At 44.7% G+C, this 19,659-nt stretch overlaps 3 protein-coding genes across 3 annotated transcripts; all 3 read right to left on the bottom strand.

Annotated features, from left to right (window-relative positions):
• Window positions 1-22: 22 nt before the first annotated feature.
• Window positions 23-3,355, bottom strand: LOC310731850 (uncharacterized protein; the record flags this gene model as incomplete). Its single annotated transcript, XM_083551792.1, has 4 exons — window positions 23-161; window positions 270-493; window positions 574-846; window positions 3,309-3,355. The coding sequence occupies 4 exons, from the start codon at window positions 3,353-3,355 to the stop codon at window positions 64-66; spliced, it is 642 nt and encodes a 213-aa protein (XP_083407918.1). The 3' UTR covers window positions 23-63.
• Window positions 3,356-4,211: 856 nt separating this feature from the next.
• Window positions 4,212-9,124, bottom strand: pdcd6 (programmed cell death 6). Its single transcript, XM_083562812.1, has 6 exons — window positions 8,877-9,124; window positions 7,689-7,750; window positions 6,665-6,709; window positions 4,882-5,040; window positions 4,570-4,679; window positions 4,212-4,466 (listed from the first exon to the last, which is right to left on the bottom strand). Exons 1-6 carry the CDS (start codon window positions 9,107-9,109, stop codon window positions 4,368-4,370), a joined length of 708 nt encoding a protein of 235 aa, XP_083418938.1. The 5' UTR covers window positions 9,110-9,124; the 3' UTR covers window positions 4,212-4,367.
• A 4,034-nt stretch (window positions 9,125-13,158) lies between these two features.
• Window positions 13,159-16,812, bottom strand: ciarta (circadian associated repressor of transcription a). Its single transcript, XM_083553448.1, has 6 exons — window positions 16,674-16,812; window positions 15,283-15,521; window positions 15,013-15,088; window positions 14,568-14,646; window positions 13,947-14,121; window positions 13,159-13,743 (listed from the first exon to the last, which is right to left on the bottom strand). The coding sequence occupies exons 2-6, from the start codon at window positions 15,517-15,519 to the stop codon at window positions 13,264-13,266; spliced, it is 1,047 nt and encodes a 348-aa protein (XP_083409574.1). The 5' UTR covers window positions 15,520-15,521; window positions 16,674-16,812; the 3' UTR covers window positions 13,159-13,263.
• Window positions 16,813-19,659: the final 2,847 nt, after the last annotated feature.

The raw sequence follows: 19,659 nt of genomic DNA, 5'->3' as shown, positions 1-19,659 counted from the left end.
AAGAAAAGTCAATTTTGAAAACCTGAAACACGTCGTGTGATTTTTAAAAAATTATTATTATTGTTATTGCGCTGGAATCTGATCTTCTGACTTCTTCTTCTCCGTTGTGGTGTGAGATTGTTCCTCCAAAGCCAGCGTGAGTTCTACAGGCTCGCGCTCATCTGCAAGGCAGGGGAAAAAAAAAAGTGTGTTAGGAATCATGTTAAGTGTGTGCTGGGTTTGTTCACGTATGTATGAGGTGATCTGTGGTATCTTGAGGATCTTCTCACCTGCGTGCGCCCACGGGACGAAGAAGATGCCGCTGCGGCAGTACAAGCGGTCGGTGTGGGACTCGGTGCTGTAAAGAACCTCCTTGCAGTCGCTTTGCCCAGGAACTCGTGCTTTCACTCGTATCTCCAGCACCGACACTTCCTTCTCTTTCAGTTTCCCAGATTTGCTCCTGACCTGCGTGCGCTTGGTGTCCACCAACACCACCCGCTCTTCCACTGCGGACCTGCACGTCAACACAACAGGTAGCAGCACAACATCTCACCTCGAAAAACGTTCATGTGAGCCATCATTTAAAGCACTCACTCGTCAATACCCAGATCTGCCAGTGTGGTCTTCAGGAAAGGGAAGACCTCCTGGTCAGGACTCATCACCTCAATGGGCAGAGAAACACACATGGAGATCTCCTTCACCAGTTCACTCCGGACCATTTTCTCTTCAAGGGTGGATCCTGAAGATTCGCTGTTCTCCTGGACGTCCTGAATTCCAGCCTCCAGCTTTACGCTTTTCCCAGTCCAAAGATTAAGTTCTTTCAACGCTCTCTTCTTGTTAAAGCTTGCTTTCTCCTCCGGTTTCTTCCTCGGAGTGGTTCAGGGTGCGGAGATGTTCTTGGAGAGATTCTAGAGCATGTGCTCATTTAAACCCACGTGTGTAATGTTGAACTTACGCGTGAAGCCTGTTGGCCTGTCAGTGGATTATTGAAGTTCCACAATGTTTTTTTTTTGATGGAGGTTGTTGAACACTGCTATTTCACACGATGGGCTCGTGCCTCATTCCAGGAGGATTGCTTCACAACAAACCGAGTTCCTGACACGTGACGTGGGCTGCTTTTGTCGCTTTGGGCATCAGTGTTGATTTCTAGAATAACTATATTTTTTACCGAACGAACCTGAAATGAATTTTTAAGCGTTTTAGCGACACCTAGTGTTTAAAATTAGATTTACCTTCTGCGTTACCTTCTGTAATCAGAGATCTCTGTATGTGGACCAGGAAAATTTTCATGCATCCAAAGACCTCGTTATGGGAAAATCTGTTGTTTTTTTGTTGTTCTATTAGAAGTGAATGTATTCTCGAATGCTCTCTAAGATCAAAGTTTGCTCAAAGGAAACGGTTCTACAACTAAATCAAGCTGAAAAGTTTATAGTCTGAAATTTCCCACAGCGGTGCTGAAACGATGCTGATGGTGTTTCTGCAGAACCGTGTTACATTCCATTGTTCCCTGAGAGCAGAGTCTCGATCCTGACAGTGAGTCATGGCTCCAACGGAAAAGGCGGTGTGTGGAAAATGAGGTCACTCTCAATACTCCTCCTTCATCCTAATTAAAAACACGACAGGGCCTTCATGGACAGAATCCCCACTTTGGTGTTTAGTGGAGAACCACTGGAACGGTAGAAGATTTGTGGATAAGATGTTGGACTTGTTCATCTTCTCATCTTAATCATAAGCTGATGGGCTCTTGAGATCTTAACCTGCTTTAGTAAATCAAGGGTGGTTCTGACCTATCAGGTGTCCGTACACTTTTGCCACACAATGTATACTGTAAAATGGATGCTCTGCAGGATTTGATGGTGTGATTAACTGCTTTCCTGGTTGTGTTTTTTTTTCTTCAAGACTCCAGAGTATCAGGTTATAAACCGTATGCATTAATTAGTTCTGGATGTGTTTAAGGAAACAGATTTGACTCCATGGACATCATTTCTGTCTCATGCGTCCTTCACATTCCAGCATCCTCCATGTCATGATTCCATTTTCTCCTTATTAAATCTGTACTCAAATCTTTCTCAACAGCCCCCCCTAGTGTGTGACCCGGTCCATAACAGGTCTTTAGTGAGGATTATCCGCCCTCGTGGTGGATTTTGGAATTACAACTGATCTTCAACAGACCTCAGGTGTGAATTTCTCCCTGGATCTGCAACTGATTCGTCCTCCACTGATCCCTCCATCCTCTACCATTCCTCCACTGCTCCCTCCTTCCTCTACCACTCCCCCACTGTTCTCTCCATCCTCTACCACTCCCCCACTGCTCCCTCCTTCCTCTACCACTCCTCCACTGATCCCTGAATCCTCTACCACTCCTCCACTGTTCTCTCCATCCTCTAACACTCCCCCACTGTTCTCTCCATCCTCTACAACTCCTCCACTGATTCCTCCATCCTCTAACACTCCCCCACTGTTCTCTCCATCCTCTACCACTTCTCCACTGATTCCTCCATCCTCTACCACTCCCCCACTGTTCTCTCCATCCTCTACCACTCCTCCACTGATCCCTTTATTCTCTACCACTCCCCCACTGACCTCTCCATCCTCTACCACTCCTCCACAGCTCCCTCCATCCTCTATCACTCCTCCACTAAACCCTGATTCAACATGTTTTTTTTATTATAGTCATATTTACTGGGATACATTTTTATACACTGAAGCTTAAAATTCACATTTGAATGGAACCTGAAAAATTCTCTCTCACACACACACACACACACACACACACACACACACACACACACACACACACATGAATATGCATGATGATAATGATATTTAGTGGTCTGTTTGTACCCTGTGTACGCTGGGCTTCATGCTTTTGAGCCACAAGGACATACTCAAGAACAACCCCACCCCCAGAGCCCTCCCACCCCTCACCCCCCAGTGCCCTGTTAATAACACTGCAGTGTGTAAAAACTGCACTGCGTTCAGTTCTGTTCTGTTCTGCTCTTTCTTCTCCTGCTGATGTACAGGCTGTGCACAGTGGAGGAAAACCACATGCAGCACTGCTCTGATCTAAAGACTGACTCATACCAATACAACACACAATCATTATAGCACAGGGGCATTTTTACAGACGAGCCTCAGGGGATCACGTTTCCACGGATGGCATTCGGCGGCTGCCCTTCAAGAGCGACGTACAAAATCCCCTCTCAGTAAATACACACATGGATAATGTAAAAAAAAAAAAACCTTCATCATGGAACAGGTTTGGGCCTCACTGTGTGTGTGTGTGTGTGTGTGTGTGTTGTTGTTGTAACTGGAGCGTAATTCTGTACTGTGCCGCTCCAGCCAGCAGAGGGCGCAAGTCGCTGACGATGGTCATGGGATCACATAAAACAGATCCACTAAGAGATCTTCCTGATTAAACACCAGCACATTTACACGGTCGGTGTGTTTGGTGTTGAATCATTTGTTCATGCTGCAGAAATCGGAAGTTTTGGGAGTCAGAGGCCGAGACGAATCAACAGGAACCGTGTTTCACAAATCGATTTCAGAATCGGATTATTGGAGATGTGAAGGTTGATTTTATTAATGGAACAGTTTGTTGGGTTTGTGTTACGTCTTCACTTTAACATGAGCATAAAGAAGCAGCAGTTCACAAAGAAAACTAAATAGTGGACAGAAGGAACTTTAGATGACTGGAGGAACTTTTAGATGGTTACACGGTGGACAGAAGGAACTTGTAGATGGTCACACCTGCACCAGATTACAGAATAAATGAACATAATCCATTTTTTTGTTGAAATGCAGTTGAGTGTGTGTGTGTGTGTGTGTGTGTGTGTGTGTACATGCAGCTCTTATAGAAAGTCAGACAGCTGAAAACACCTTTTTTTGTTTTTTTTTTAATAAAGAATTGTTGCAGCTGGAAAGCTTCATGCACAGGAGCATCCAAAAGTTCCTGCGCTTGTGAAAAGTTCTCACTGTGAACGTGGCTTCAGCGCAGAAACCCCCCGCGGGTACGATCATGCTCGGACGCTCGTGACGACGATTCGGAGGCATGCATGCGGACGGTACTGCGACACGGTTTACAATGCGGAGATCTTTTCAGATGAAAAACAGGGACTCTAGCGTATTCCTTTTTTTTTGTTTGTTTTTTTTAAGACGACAGAAAAAAATTGGACGACAGACAGAAAAAAAAAACATCCAACAAAAACCAAGTCCTATGACGCTTCATTGAGGTGTGTGTGTGTGTGTGTGTGTGTGTGTGTGTGTGTGTGTGTGTGTGTGTGTGTGTGTGTGTGTGTGTGTGTGTGTGTGGTGTCCCCTGGTGGAAGACCAGTCGTAAGAGACAGACGTGGTGTTTGGCACTGGAGTGTGTGTGTGCTTGGTTTGTGCTATACGATGTTGAAGACCATCGAGAGGTACTGCTCGTAGGAGACCTGGATCCAGCCGTCCTGGTCCGTGTCGTATCTCCGGAACACGTCGGTTAGCCTCTGATTGGGGATTTGGGGGGGAGAAGAAAATGCGTTTTTAATTTGACGATAAAATGCGTTTTTTTTGTTTTTTTTATTCTCGTGGTGCAGTGCAGAGTTTCACCTGTAGTACAATGCAGCACTGGATGAAGTCATCGAAAGCCACCTGTCCTTTCCTCTGCCGGTCAAATTTCTCGATCAGCGTGTTATAGAACTGATCTGACAGACGGTAACCTGGACACGGAGAGAGACGTCAATCAACATCAATACAATAAACACATCGTGGAATTTCCTCAACACGAAATTCATCATGGTACAAAAACTAGAGGTTTTTTTTTCCTGTTGCGTCTGCAGGAAGACGCAGCTCTACCTCTGCCGTGTCAATCTCCATTCTATTCAAATATCCGTCACGAATCGTCAGCGTGATGCTGCTTACCGAAGCCGGTGAGAGCCTGCTTCAGCTCGGTCTTGTCGATGAAGCCTGAGTTGTCACGGTCGTAGGTGCGGAAGATGTTTTGCCAGTCGGTGATGTATTTCCACACGCCGGCGAACTCGTTAAAGTTCACGCCGCCTTTATTGTCTCTGTCAAACATGGCTGAGAAACCAGACGAGAAACACAGGAGAGAGAAAGAGTTATAATATACAAACATTCATTTTTCTACCTGAGGGTGAACAGGTGAGAGAGGGATGAGTAAATGAACAGGTGAGAGAGGGATGAGTAAATGAACAGGTGAGAGGGGGATGAGTAAATGAACAGGTGAGAGGGGGATGAGTAAATGAACAGGTGAGAGGGGGATGAGTAAATGAACAGGTGAGAGGGGAATGAGTAAATGAACAGGTGAGAGGGGGATGAGTAAATGAACAGGTGAGAGGGGGATGAGTAAATGAACAGGTGAGAGAGGGATGAGTAAATGAACAGGTGAGAGGGGGATGAGTAAATGAACAGGTGAGAGGGGGATGAGTAAATGAACAGGTGAGAGGGGGATGAGTAAATAAACAGGTGTGTGTGTGTGTGTGTGTGTGTGTGTGTGTGTGTGTGTGTGTGTGTGTGTGTGTGTGTGTGTGTGCGTGTGTGTGACGTTGTGTTCCAGCAGTAAGAGCGATATGAACAGAAAGATCACACGGTTGATGAAGGACACTGATCTTCACACCACGGGGTGGAGGTTCAGTTTCTCCTCCACACTCAGTGACAGGAATCAATCGAGAACGTAGTCATGAAATCACTCGAGAGCAGAAAATCGATTGTGTGTGTTGATTTATTCCCTTTTCACACAGCGGAGCTCCAGAGCAGGTCCTGGGTGACTTCCACTGATCCCAGATACGCTCCACATCTCACCATAATATGGAGCCCTTTAGCTGAAGCAGGAGAACCAAACCTGCTCTGAACCTGAAAGATCTGCTTTACATGGGGTTGGACGATGGAGAAGATCTCCTGCTATAGAGCCTTCAGCAGGAGATGGAGGAAGATGCTAATAGGAGACATTGATAATGCCACAGTGTGTGTGTGTGTGTGTGTGTGTGTGTGTGTGTGTGGTTTCCCTCTAAATCAGATTAAGGAATTGGACTGGGATCCGTGGACGGTGTGATGGACGACTCATGGTGGAGGTGACGGTGGAGTGGGATGAGTTCAGAGAACTCGGAATGGAAATAACGTGTGGGAAGCTGCACGACCAGAACTTCATCAGAGACCCAACCATCTGCTGGTGTAGGCTGATAAACGCAGGTTTGTTGGAGAGCTGGTGGGAGATGTTTGTGTGTGTGTGTGTGTGTGTGTGTGTGTGTGTGTGTGTGTGTGTGTGTGTGTGTGTGTGTGGTGTAACGGTGCATTCGACCGAATGAGTCATCGAAAAAGTTATTCCCATTTTCCCAGAAACGTCACTTTTCGGATAAAACGCAAGTGAGAACGCTGGTGGCCCGATGAGACCGAGGCGGAACTCCGCATGGTGGAGGCAGGATCATGCTACGAGGCTGCTTCTCTTCAACCTGCAGGACGTTCTTCTCACAGAAGGACCAGATCCAAACCCAAGTCAGCAAGGAACCAGGTGAAGGTGATCAACATTTCGGAGCTACGACTTTCCACAGCAATATGTGAGATCCGATTTGCTCGTTACACAAACCCTCAGGTTTAACAGGAGTGTGTAGGTTTTATTCCCATACAAAAACACACTAAACCGAGACTCGACTCCCTCAGGCTCGAGGAGAGAAGATGTTTTTCTCACCTATAATCGATCTGACAGTCACAGGATTGAATGGTGTCCATGTGCCTGTGAGAGAAAAGGAAACAGAGGTCAAATCAGCATCATGAGAAGAACAAATCACGTGCTTGAATATCTTCATTTTAAGATCGGAAAAACTGTGTGTTGCTGCGATGATGTCGGTGGTGGTGTTGCGCGAGTGAGAAGGTTCAGTGTGCTCTGCATAAAAGCTCCTTTGTTTCCGAGGCTCGGGCGGCGACGCTGCCAGATTCCATCCGTGTTTAACCCATTTATTAGCAGGCAGACTCGCGCCTGTGTGTGAATGCTCACGTGTAGCGAGTGCACCGAGCGTCCTGAGGGTGGCGGTAGATGTTCCTGAACTCCCTCACCCACACTAATATATATTATTATCAGCTGTTCTAATAACCACTGAAGACGTTCTACTAGATTCGGTCTACTACAATCCGCCATTCCTATTTCAAATCAAGGGGTGCAGGTCGTTTATTGGTACCTCGACTACAGCAGGGGGCAGCGACGATGAACGAAGAAACTCAAGAACAACGAAGATGGACTTTAATATAAACTGTTTACTACAATGACAATCAGACACGTGTCCATCAGTAAACAGGTGAATGATGGACATATTTATGATAAGGTTCCTCTGGTTCCTCTCGAGGTTTAATTTAATATCTTCCGTTGGAGTTTTTTCTTTGCCACTGGTTCGGACTCATTTCTGATTTTCTATTCTGTTATGAATTGACAGACTTTGGTGACGATCGAGAGGGTTCAGAAATACAGCCTGAGGTGAAGTTTTACTTTCAGTAGGACAATGACCCAAAAAACCAACAACGGTGATCTGTGGATTGTGTATATTTAAGCCTGAGATGTTTTTTTCATTATGAACGAAGTGAGAACGTTATGGGAAAGTTCTTCGTGGAACTGCTCCGATTCTAAAACTGAAAGTCTTCAGGTCCATCAGACTTTTTTTGCGCTTGACCAACGCTGGGTTGGACCAACACGTGTGGAAGACCAGTCAGAATATACCTACCGTTTGATAAAGCCTGCTGGAGCTCTGTATCTGAGATGGACCCGCTCCTGTCTTTGTCCACCCTGTGGGGAAAAAACTCATTAAACACTGGAGGAACATCACATGGAGCTTACAGAAGAGTTCACAGTTTCGTCGTCACGCGTAAATAACTGATTTATCCGTCTTTACGTGTTCACCAAAGTTCAGAGAACTGATTGTCCTCCTACACGCCTAGATGAAAAGCCCCCTTATTTTACACCCCTCACCTTCAGCTTTTTTACGTTTCCCAGGACGTCCGACAAACTCAAATCCTACACTGGATTCATTTTTGGCTCTGCTATGAAACAAAAGCGAGCTGTTGGTGGAATTACTCCAGTGAGTCACACGTTTCCTAGCAACAAGCTGTGAAACAACAACAATCACCACCACGGCACCAGGAACCTCCTCAGAACACCAGGGAAAAAAAAGAAGGAACATTTGCCCAGAAGGAATGAATGGAAACCTCAAATCTCATTAAACCTCATTCCAACACACACACACACACACACACACACACACACACACACACACACACACATTAAAATGGAAACTAGATTTAGAGGGACACTTGAATCATCAGGTGTCCTACACAGAAGATCTCAGGACTTAAGGATTTGGGTCCTAATGGAAATGTGTTTCAGACTGGCTTCTTCTCCTGAACCTTTCTCAGTGTCAGAGGTGATCATCTCCACATCATCTGCTCTGTATGCCCCCCCCCCCCCCCTCCTTCCCCCCTTCCTGTTTTTTCCTAGAAATGCCTGTAGGTTCTTGAGAACATGAGATAAGGCTCGGAAATACATAAATACAGTAATAGATGATTACATTCGTTATGCGCGAGCTGTAACATCTGGAATGCTGCGAATGGAGTGAATGCGGTTCCTCCAGATGTTTGGTCACGCAAACCGGAAACGACTTCAAATCAGATGACGGGAAAATGTCTAGTTCCGTCTAATTTCTAATCCAGTTCACTAAAGTCTTTCAGAAGAAGATTTACACACACACACACACACACACACACACACACACACACACACACACACACACACAACAAAGTTCTACACATTTCAGTAAGTCGCGGAGAACAGCACGGCACGGGCCCGCGCGCATCCGCCGCATGAAGTAGTCCGGGAGGCGCTGCGGAAATCTCCGCTCCGCTCTGCCTTCACTCACCGCTGGAAGATGTTCCAGAGAAACGCCTGGTCTGGAGGCGCGCTGTTGTACTGAGGAGCTCGGTACTGGTTATGGTACGCCATTTTTTCACAAACCCACAGAAAATGAAGGATCTCCCGGACTCGTGTCTCGCTCTCCCCCGTCACATTCTCCACGCAGGGGCGTGGACATGAAGCCACACCTCCACCGCTGCTTATGACATATGCACTGACAGGGCGATGTCCCGCCCCCATCGCGTCCCTGCGCTCTGATTGGCTCGCCGCCTGCCAGCGTGTCAGAACTGTGCTAAAGGGGTGGAGCTACAACCTGTGATTGACGGACTGACGCGGAAATGTGGAGGTTCTGCGTGATGATTTACATACAGGGTTATTATTATTATTATTATTATAATTATTATTATTAATATTAATAACAATAATAATGTTAATATTAATAATAATAATAATAATAATAATAATAATATTAAAATTATTATTATTATTAAAATTATTATTATTATTAAAATTATGATTAATATAATTATTATTAATATTATTATTATTATTAATATCAACATTATTATTATTGTTAATGTTATTATTATCAATAACGCCAGTAGGAGCAGTAGCAGAAATAATACTTATATTAATAATTGATAATAAAGGGGTAATAATCATTATAATAATAATATTAATAACAGGAAGAAGAGGAATAAACAGTAGGGTCTAATAGTTTCAATACGCCATTGTTTCACTTACAAATGTACAAAATTATATACAACTTTATACTCTCTTTATTTCTGCTTCAATGAATGAATAAAAGTAATGTTGCATTCATATTTTTTTATGAGGGTTGAGAATTTTGCTGCTCTTTGCTGTGACGTTATGCAGTAAAGAAAAGTGTACAAATAAAGACTCCAGTTTGATCAACAGTAGCGGTTCAGGGTCTCAGGGTCTCGTCTGAGCTTGTAGATCAGGAAGGCATTTGCAGAATGCAGGAGAGGGTGAAATTAGAGCGCAGATAACGTTTATTATCATTTGCATGGTTTGTTTTTTCACACACACACACACACACACATGTATAAGGGTGTGTGTGTGTGATGGGTGTGGCCATTGTGAGGCCTTTACAGTTCTGGGCCTGGATTCAACGCTGATGAATGATCCTTCAGGCAACACATGCCGAAACAAAAATATGGGCCTGGAATATGCAGGTATACTCAATTAACCAGGCTGGTGGAGCAACCTGGAAAAGAAAGATGTTGTCTGGACAGTTTAGCTACAGAATGTGTGATTGTCCGTTCTCTATAGAGCTCAGAATGGAGTATTGTTTCTACAGGACCACACACATGACCGCATTGAATGCATGACGGTGTGAGAACATCCTACGCAGAACAGTGAATAAACAGGGAATAGATACACAACAGAAACAGTGTCATGTGGGAAAAGCTGTAAACTACTGAGTAGTGAAGCAACGAAAAGTTTACCAGCCATTTCAGCAAGAAGAAACGGTGGCTCCTAAATCTAAGCGTGGCCTACAAGTTCTGGCATGTTAAACGTACGTGATTTAGACTGATCCAGATCCAGAATGACATCATGGGTTTTACAGGAGAATGTAAAGTATTATAGACAGTCAAATGCTGCTAAAGACGAATCAGATGAAATGGACAATGCAAAAAAAACACCATTTGTTATTGACGACCTATATGACAATTCATTATTTCTACCACTAGATGGCGGAAAAACGCGTTAACAACTCGTCGGCTCATGACTTTTCTTTTCAATCAGAATCAAAGAGCTGTGATCTTTAAACATTATTTTAGATGGCTAATAAAGTATAGAAGGTATATACACTGAAAAATGGAATGTATTCAAATGCATAACTTGATTTCATTAATATGAACACGATTTTCACCAGTTATTATTATGACTGATTTTGCATTCGTACTGATTTTTCGAACCTGCAAAAAGCACCAGGCCATACTGGAACCCTAAAGATGGTAAAGGTATCGAAAGCTGTGAAAACGGTGCCAGAAAAACTTGTCTGAAGTTGTGAACCTTTTTGTTTGAAATGTTGTGTCTATTCATTCGGAAGAACGAACTTCATTGAGACCAACAGCTTTGGGTTCTACGGTTCTACCCCATTTTCTTCAAGGTTTGGTGTGTTTCCGTTCTAATATACTTTTCTGTATGTTTAGGCTGTAAAATGCCTTTTTTTTAAAAATGGATTTAGGTCAACATTTATTCGTAACAAAGTCTGGGGTTTTTTTTTTGTGTCGCCATGTTTTTCCACTGTTTCTCCACCAGATGTCGCCCGTGTTCAAATGTCCTCAGTTTGTAACAAATTCTCGTGTTTTTCTCAGGATTTCTTGATGTATTTTTGTGTTGTATTGTTTGCGTTCCCTGTTTTGTTGAGTTTTCAGGTTTTCACCCTGGTACATGTCCTGCCACCAAATAGAAATATTGCTGTAGAATTAAACAAATCGATGTACCAATTTTAGTGAAATATTGGACCCAGGATCACTGGATTGAAACCTAAATACTTCATTTGGAGGCCACGTTTCACTGGAATTGACTGTATACTTGTTGAAAATGATTTTTTTTTTTTTTACCTCTTTCTCCAATAACAGCCTGGTCTTCAAGCTTGACTCGGGGCTCAGGTGTCCGGTCTTCACTCCTCTTTCCAGTTACAGTACAGAAGATCATAATGTACCTTTATTCTCCAACAAACCAGTCGAGACGTGGATTTTCGTTGGACTATGTGAAGTGCTGTTGTGCGTTTTGGTTCGAAATCTAACCAATCACAGCCGTGTGTTTCAACAGAAGCTCACGCAACGTCCAATTACAGAACATCATCTCCCAAAGAGATCGTTTATTAAAAGACTGAGAAAAAGTAGAAACCCAAACAAAAAAAACACACCACACAAAGAAAAGACGGATGAAGCGCGTGGAACTGAAGTGAGGATGAAAAGTGCAAAAACGCTTTGTTACAAAATTGTGTAGAAAAATCGTGAAAAGGTGGACAATCGAATCAAATGAAGAGAAGTCGGGAACCAAACATTTGGACTGCAGACGATGAATTAAGAGAAGAAAAAAAACTAATAAATGCTGTGAACTACACGATTCTCCAATGTTCTAAAGCAGATGTGTGTAAAAGTAAACACGCCCATAATAAACAAAGTGCACGGACGTATCCTGTTTTATAAAAAGGCACAGGTTTCCTTTTGCTTTCTTTCCATTCGTATTCCAGTTCCTCCTCTTCTAGAAACTTCCTGCTTTGGAGTTCATATAAATAAATAATAATAAAAAACCCATAAATGGAAATAAGAATAAATAAAGAGCTGAACCTTCATCTGCACAACTCTTCCTTTTCACCCGCCGCGTTTCTACAACTTTTTTTTTGAAGAACTTCATTCGCGTTTTCTTGGCGCTTTGCAGAAACTTCTTCACGTTTCTCCACGTGCTCTTGGGTCCCTTCGTTCTTCGCTTGAACGCGTCTGATCTTTGCTTTTGTCTACATACGTTTTAACAATCTGCTCTTTAACTTCTCCAAAATCCTCGAAGCTCCACTGAATCTTGACCCCGAGATCGACCGAGAATCTTCCGCTTTATGATCCGAACGCGACCTTGAAACCGCCCGGTCGTTCCTCGCGTGAAAAGTGTGAGGAACGACGGGACGTTTTCACTGAGATGCAAATTATCCCTGGAATTTCAGAGAAATTAGCAGGAAAACAGATCTTCATGGTTTTGTCCATATAGTGTATGAGAAATGGTTTTGAAAACTGTGCACCATGAAGATCTGCTTTCCGTGGGTTGGATGATGAAGGTCTTCTGCTTGAGGGCTGGTTTTCGACCTTCTCGATGTTCAAAAAGAGGTCAGGTGTCCACAGCGCGTACGTGACGTGCCGTTAGGAGGACGAGTCTGCTGCTAAATCAACTTCTGAGCGTTCCAGGCTTTTTTTTTTTTTACACGTTATTCATTACAGTAGGAAGAACCCTGAGGAGCCCTGAAGAGCCCTGAAGAGCTAGAGCGACGGTTGAAAGGATTTCATAACACTGCTATTAAACTTTGTGGCTTTTGTAGTCGTCCTCTCCTATGAGCTTCTTTCTGAAACAAACAAGACCAGATTTTACACACAGGAAAGCCGTGGTTTTGTGTGTGGTGTCGTCGTGGTTCTGGTCGCTAATAAACACGTCTGGTTCTAAATTAATCGAAATAAATAAAGCTTTCGTCCAGCTTTTGATGAACCAGTCGGCCGATGAGGTAAACTGAAATACGTACAGACAAGTTCCTGAAAAGGACACACACACACACACACACACACACACACACACACACACACACACACACACACGTCGCTGATATTTAAGGGCCTCGGATTTTCCAAAACGAGTCTCTAACGTGTTCGACGTTACGTTTGTAATCGCTTCAAAAGCTGCTCTCTGATTGGCTGAGACGGGTTTCGCCCCTCCGTCTGGATTTGCGTCTCCGGCTCGGAGCAGGGCGTGGTCGAGGTGATGGAGTTGTCCTGCGTTGCTGGACTGCACCTGCTGCCCGGGGGAGGAAGTGGAGGTAGAATTGGGCTATTTCTCATGTCTTTGGCTCCGCCTTCTCTCACGCTGAGGGAGGGACAAGACATGGGTGGAGAAAAGATCGGGGCGACGTGGATCCACGTGAGACCTGGTTCAGCCCCGTGCAGAACTTCGGATCCCGATTTCTCTTTACTGACGCACTCGGATTGCTCTAGGTGGCGTGCGAGCGCGGAGCTCGGAGACAAACCCGGGCTCGGTTCTGCGTTCTCCGGACCTTTTATGTGGAAGCACTTACATGGAACAGGAGTGAGGGACGGAGTCGGGGAGGAGCACGGATCTGACCAGCGTAGTCTTCGTTTCTAAACACACAGAGGAAGCGAGAGAGATCCTTAACGTTAGCACTGGTTCATGTTTCAAAAGTATTGGGACATGTGAGTAAACGTGGGATGAGACGTTCAAAGAGAAGCACGAGCCAATCTTATGGTCAGGTGTCCACATACTTTTGTCCATATGAAGAGATTTCAGTGTGTGTGTGTGTGTGTGTGTGTGTGTGTGTACTGACCTTAACTGGAATGTGCAGTTGGTCCTTCCTCTTGTGTGGAGGCATGCTGCTGCTGGAGGAGCTCGGTGATGTATGATGAGTAGATACACATGTTCCTAGAAGCTGAAGGCTCACTTGAGGGAACCAGAGCTTTAGCATCATCTCCACCTGCAGCAGAGTGCGCAAATACTTCTCTCTGGGAACAGGAGAAAAGAGGAAAAAAACTCTCAATTCAGGGAACATTGATTGTTATTGCTGGGTTTTTTCCCCAGCCCTCAAGTTTTCCAAATCCTGAACGTCTCGATTAAAGCTGGACTTGAGATACGAGCACAAGAACACACTTTCTTCTTCTTCTTCTTTCGGCTGCTCCCATTAGGGGGCGCCACAGCGGATCGTCCGTCTCCATACCCCCCCGTCCTCTACATCTGCCTCTTTCACACCAACTACCTGCATGTCTTCACTCACCACATCCATAAACCTCCTCCTTGTTCTACCTCCTTCCTGGTGTCTCCATCCTCAGCATTCTCCTACTGATATACCCCATGTCCCTCCTCTGCACATGTCCAAACCATCTCAATCTCACCTCCCTCACCTTGTCTCCAAAACATCCTACACCATATAGAGTTTATTTGTTTTATTTACCCGATGTGTGGCTTCTGCAGCAACCCCACGATTCTCCGGATTCGGTCCATGGCCACGCTCTGCTGGAAGCTGCTTAGACCTGGCAAACAAACGCATGAGCAGAGGATCAGCCACAAACACTCTTCAATTACTGACAAAAGGTCATGAGTACAAATCCCACGAGGTTCGATCGTTCTTCAGGTCACCAGTTAATCAACATTTAAAGATTTTAACTGATTTGAATTTTGTTTAACTTTAACTAATCAATTTGTTATTCATTTTATCTGCCTCTAGAGGTCGCTCTCGGACTGTATAACGACGGCGGACCTTCTCCAGCGCAGACGTGACCTGGAAAAACTATCCCTATGATTTCATTGCTGATAGCTGATAGTTTCCCGCATTTAATCGGTGGACCTCTGCTCACCAGCGCCCTCTAAGTGCCCTAAATGGAAATTGCTCAAATCACCTTTGTCAAATCGTCCCTTCTTAAGTCCAGTCAAAAGTTCCAAAAGCGGCCGAATGAAACCTTGAAGCGCCAAACACTAATAAACACACAGAGAGAGAGAGAGAGAGAGAGAGAGAGAGAGAGAGAGAGAGAGAGAGAGAGATGGAGAAAAAGAAAGAGATTTTATCCTTTTGTACACTAAATAAAAACAAGATGAATTGATGACAATTGAAGGTATAGGTGGACATGAATTCCTGCATTAGAACAAACATAAATATTACACGTCCTCACTTTCTGGGCGAACTGCAGATCTCCTGGTGTGCCTCCGAGTGTCTTGTTCTCCTTCTCCTGCTCGCTCTCGGTGCTGCTCCACACCAGTGCTGGCGAACACGAGGACAATGCAGATCTACTGGGACCTCCGGTGACTTCTGACCTCTCGTCCTCGGACAGGAAGACCTCAGAGTCTTCATCACCGAAGGTTAGAGAGTCGGGTGATGCCTGAGATGATGCGCTTTCTATCGACTGCATGACTGTGGGTGGAGAGAGAGAGAGAGAGAGAGAGAGATTATATGTATCGAAAACCAACAAAAAAAACGTGTGTGTGTGTGTGTGTGTGTTTAGATCCCTTTGGCAAACACACGCATGCACACATGCATATATGCACGTGTACATACTCTCTCTCTCACACACACACACACACACACACACACACACACTCTGGCTGACTGTCTACTCCCATCCCCCACCCTGATTTGCGCTCTCTCTCTCTCTCTCTCTCTCTCTCTCTCTCTCTCTCTCTCTCTCTCTCCCGGTTGCCTCATGCAGCCAAATTCCACGTCTGTGTCTGTAGATCTGTAAACACGTGTGACTCCAAAACACGAACATCTTGATCAGTGCTGATGGAACACCAGGTTCTGCCCTCGATCACCAGGTAAAATGGTGCGAGTGTGGAACTCAGACCCCAACTCACGTCACGTCACGTTTTCCTCTGCTGCTTCTTTCAGGCAGTGTGTCAGGTTTCAGGATTAATCCCTAAAAATCCATTAAACACGAAAAATCTTCTGAATCTGGTCCACTATAGAAAAGAGGGAAGTAACACCAGACCTGCCCAAAGCAGATCTCCTGTGGAAACCCCTGGTGAGAAGAGACCACCAGAGTGGATTTGCGTTCTCTGTTTGTTCGCCAAACTACTGAGAAGAAACTAATTGGCGCGCCATGAAATGTGGACCTTCTGAAGGTCCACGTGTATCAAAGAGAATCATTTCCACACATCACACCATTCATTCTCTCACATCTACATGCTTGGTTTCTCCAGGGTTTGAAAAAACATGATGATAATGATGGTGGTGATGATGATGATGATGGTGGTGGTGGTGATGATGATGATGATGGTGGTGATGGTGGTGTCCTCCTCCTAACTGTGCTCTAAAACAACTCAATTCTGTAATGCATTCACTTCTAGATACTTTTGGAAACCGGATATGGCGTGAAGGAACAGCCAGGATATTTGTAAACAAGTTCAAGAGATCTTCTAAAACTGATCCTCAGGAACAGCAGGAAAACAAGACCCCGAAAACAATTACAATAAGAGTCAATTCCTCCAGAAAAGGAGGTGAAGAATCACCAAAACCACAATATAAGAAGCGACAGGAGCGTCTGTGTCTCACGCGCTCAGTCCTCACCTGCTCTGTCCCTCTGTCCCACAGTCCTCCAGACCTTCTGTCCCTCAGCAGAACGAGCGACAGTAGACTAGGAATAACTCAGGTCTCATCCACCTCTCTATCTCCTTTTCTTCTTCTCTCTCCCGACACGAGCACGCGCTCCGATACACGTGCCGACGTGAGTCCCGAGCACGCGCGTCCAATCTCCTGCGGCGCTCAGCGCTCATGCCCCGCCCACTGCTGGAACCACGAGCCAGTGAATGAACTGCTTGTATGTGATTGGCTACTGAGTCCAACACCACGTTTGGGCGACGCCCACACGTGTTAGACGTGTGCTGTAGTAACCGAGGTTTCTCTCTCTCTCTCTCTCTCTCTCTCTCTCACACACACACACACACACACACACACACTCTCTCTCTCTCTCTCTCACACACACACACACACACACACACACACACTCTCTCTCTCTCTCTCTCTCTCTCTCTCACACACACACACACACACACACACACACACGAATGACTTATACAGACAGACAGGTTATATGGGCGAAATGATCATCAGGTGTCTGTAAACTTTTGCCTCGTGATAAGACATAAGTAAACAGCACATGTTTGTCACGAGACTGTTTGAGTCTCCATTTGTTTCATCTCCTCTGTGATTTCATGATGATCAGTGATCAGACTTGCGTAAGATCAGATTCAGATGATGGATTTCTCCTTAAACTACAGCAGAAGCAATAAGTGAAGTAATATGACATCAGTTACACTGTAAAATACCAGGAGGACAAAAGTCCATGACTACATCTCAGATAACATCCTCATATAACTCTGACCCTAATCTTAATCCTGACCTTAACCCTGACCCTGACCATAACCCTCACCTTAACTCTGAATCTGATCCTTATCCTGACCTTAACCCTGACCCTGACCATAACCCTCACCTTAACTCTGAATCTGATCCTAATCCTGATCCTGACCTTTACCCTGACCCTGACCCTAATCTTAATCCTGACCTTAACCCTGACCCTGACCATAACCCTCACCTTAACTCTGAATCTGATCCTTATCCTGACCTTAACCCTGACCCTGACCATAACCCTCACCTTAACTCTGAATCTGATCCTAATCCTGATCCTGACCTTTACCCTGACCCTGACCCTAATCTTAATCCTGACCTTAACCCTGACCCTGACCATAACCCTCACCTTAACTCTGAATCTGATCCTAATCCTGACCTTAACCCTGACCCTGACCATAACCCTCACCTTAACTCTGAATCTGATCCTAATCCTGACCTTAACCCTGACCCTGACCATAACCCTCACCTTAACTCTGAATCTGATCCTTATCCTGACCTTAACCCTGACCCTGACCATAACCCTCACCTTAACTCTGAATCTGATCCTAATCCTGATCCTGACCTTTACCCTGACCCTGACCCTAATCTTAATCCTGACCTTAACCCTGACCCTGACCATAACCCTCACCTTAACTCTAAATCTGATCCTAATCCTGATCCTGACCTTTACCCTGACCCTAATCTTAATCCTGACCTTAACCCTGACCCTGACCATAACCCTCACCTTAACTCTGAATCTGATCCTAATCCTGACCTTAACCCTGACCCTGACCATAACCCTCACCTTAACTCTGAATCTAAACCTAATCCTAATCCTGACCTTAACCCTGACCCTAATCTTAACCTTGACCCTAATCCTGACCTTAACCCTGACCCTGACCATAACCCTCACCTTAACTCTGAATCTGATCCTGATCCTAATCCTGATCCTGACCTTTACCCTGACCCTAATCTTAACCTTGACCCTAATCCTGACCTTAACCCTGACCCTAATCCTGACCTTAACCCTGACCCTGACCATAACCCTCACCTTAACTCTGAATCTGATCCTGATCCTAATCCTGACCTTAACCCTAATCCCAATCCTGAACTTAACCCTGATCCTGATCCTAACCCTGATCCTGACCTTAACCTTAATCCTGACCTTAACCCTGACCCTCACCTTAACCCTCACCTTAACTCTGAATCTGATCCTGATCCTAATCCTGATCCTGACCTTAACCCTGACCCTGACACTAATCTTAACCCTGACCCTAATCCTGACCTTAACTCTGATCTTGACCCTGATCCTGATTTAAAAGTGAGGAAGCACCTGGTGTTTGGTGGTTTCTGAGACATGTTCTTTTTGTTTAATTAAGAAGGTTAAAACACAGTAATATGACAGTGGATGAGTGGGAAAAATAAAAACTTCTGTAGAGTCCAAAGAGGACATTTTTGTCTCTACCAGAGGAACGTTAGAAGAACAGGAGAGAAGATGTTCGCAGAGTCCCTTACCCCCACACTCACACATGGAGGTGGAAGTTTAATGGTTGTTCTGGAGCAGGAAGGTTGGAGATTTATGTGTGATATCTCTCATGGCCTGCTCTGTCACTGCACCTCCATCCTCATTAACTGCTCTGGGATGATGATGAATCTTCATACGGTAACACGAGTTTGTTCTTAAATAATAATAATACATTTACCAGCAATGACGCGTGAACCAGTGGTGACTGTGGTGAAGGAAACTCCCTGAGATGGTATGAGGAAGAAACCTGTAGAGGAACCAGACTCAGAAGGAAACCTGTCCTCATCCTCAACACCAATTGTTTATTGATTATAGTTCACAATAATCACTGGACCTGATGGAGGCTTAAGTATGAAATGGTTCTTGAGTTGAACCTCCCCAGGAACTTCATGGATCTGTGGACTGTACATGTAGAGATCTTCTGCTGCAGTAAGTTCTTTCTCTGTATAGTACAGAAAACAGGAGAACACACACACACACACACACACAATTCCTCTACCAAAATACTGATTTATTTACTTGACACTTGCTAGAACCTGTGGCCAGATCGGTTAATTTCACTCCTAAGATATATGACGTAATCCTATATTTAATTTATATCTACATGAAAGTACAACTTGTAAAAGGACACCTGAATCCTTT

The sequence above is a fragment of the Silurus aristotelis genome (assembly GCF_946808225.1).
Source record: "Silurus aristotelis genome assembly, chromosome: 1".
NCBI classification, from domain to species: domain Eukaryota; kingdom Metazoa; phylum Chordata; class Actinopteri; order Siluriformes; family Siluridae; genus Silurus; species Silurus aristotelis.
Note: the sequence above shows the minus strand (reverse complement) of the source record. Positions and strands in the feature narration are given on the sequence as shown.

What these genes read in the sequence shown, in the direction of transcription:
- ciarta (XM_083553448.1), bottom strand. Translation starts at nt 15,519, where the DNA reads ATGCAGTCGATAGAAAGCGCATCATCTCAGGCATCACCCGACTCTCTA. An exon ending in CTGCAGAAGCCACACATCGG is followed by an intron (nt 14,122 to 14,567) that starts GTAAATAAAACA and finishes TCCTGTTCCCAG; the next exon opens with AGAGAAGTATTTGCGCACTC. An exon ending in AACTGCACATTCCAGTTAAG is followed by an intron (nt 13,744 to 13,946) that starts GTCAGTACACAC and finishes CTGTGTGTTTAG; the next exon opens with AAACGAAGACTACGCTGGTC.
- pdcd6 (XM_083562812.1), bottom strand. Translation starts at nt 9,109, where the DNA reads ATGGGGGCGGGACATCGCCCTGTCAGTGCATATGTCATAAGCAGCGGT. An exon ending in CCAGCAGGCTTTATCAAACG is followed by an intron (nt 6,710 to 7,688) that starts GTAGGTATATTC and finishes TTTCTCTCACAG; the next exon opens with GCACATGGACACCATTCAAT. An exon ending in GACTGTCAGATCGATTATAG is followed by an intron (nt 5,041 to 6,664) that starts GTGAGAAAAACA and finishes CTGGTTTCTCAG; the next exon opens with CCATGTTTGACAGAGACAAT.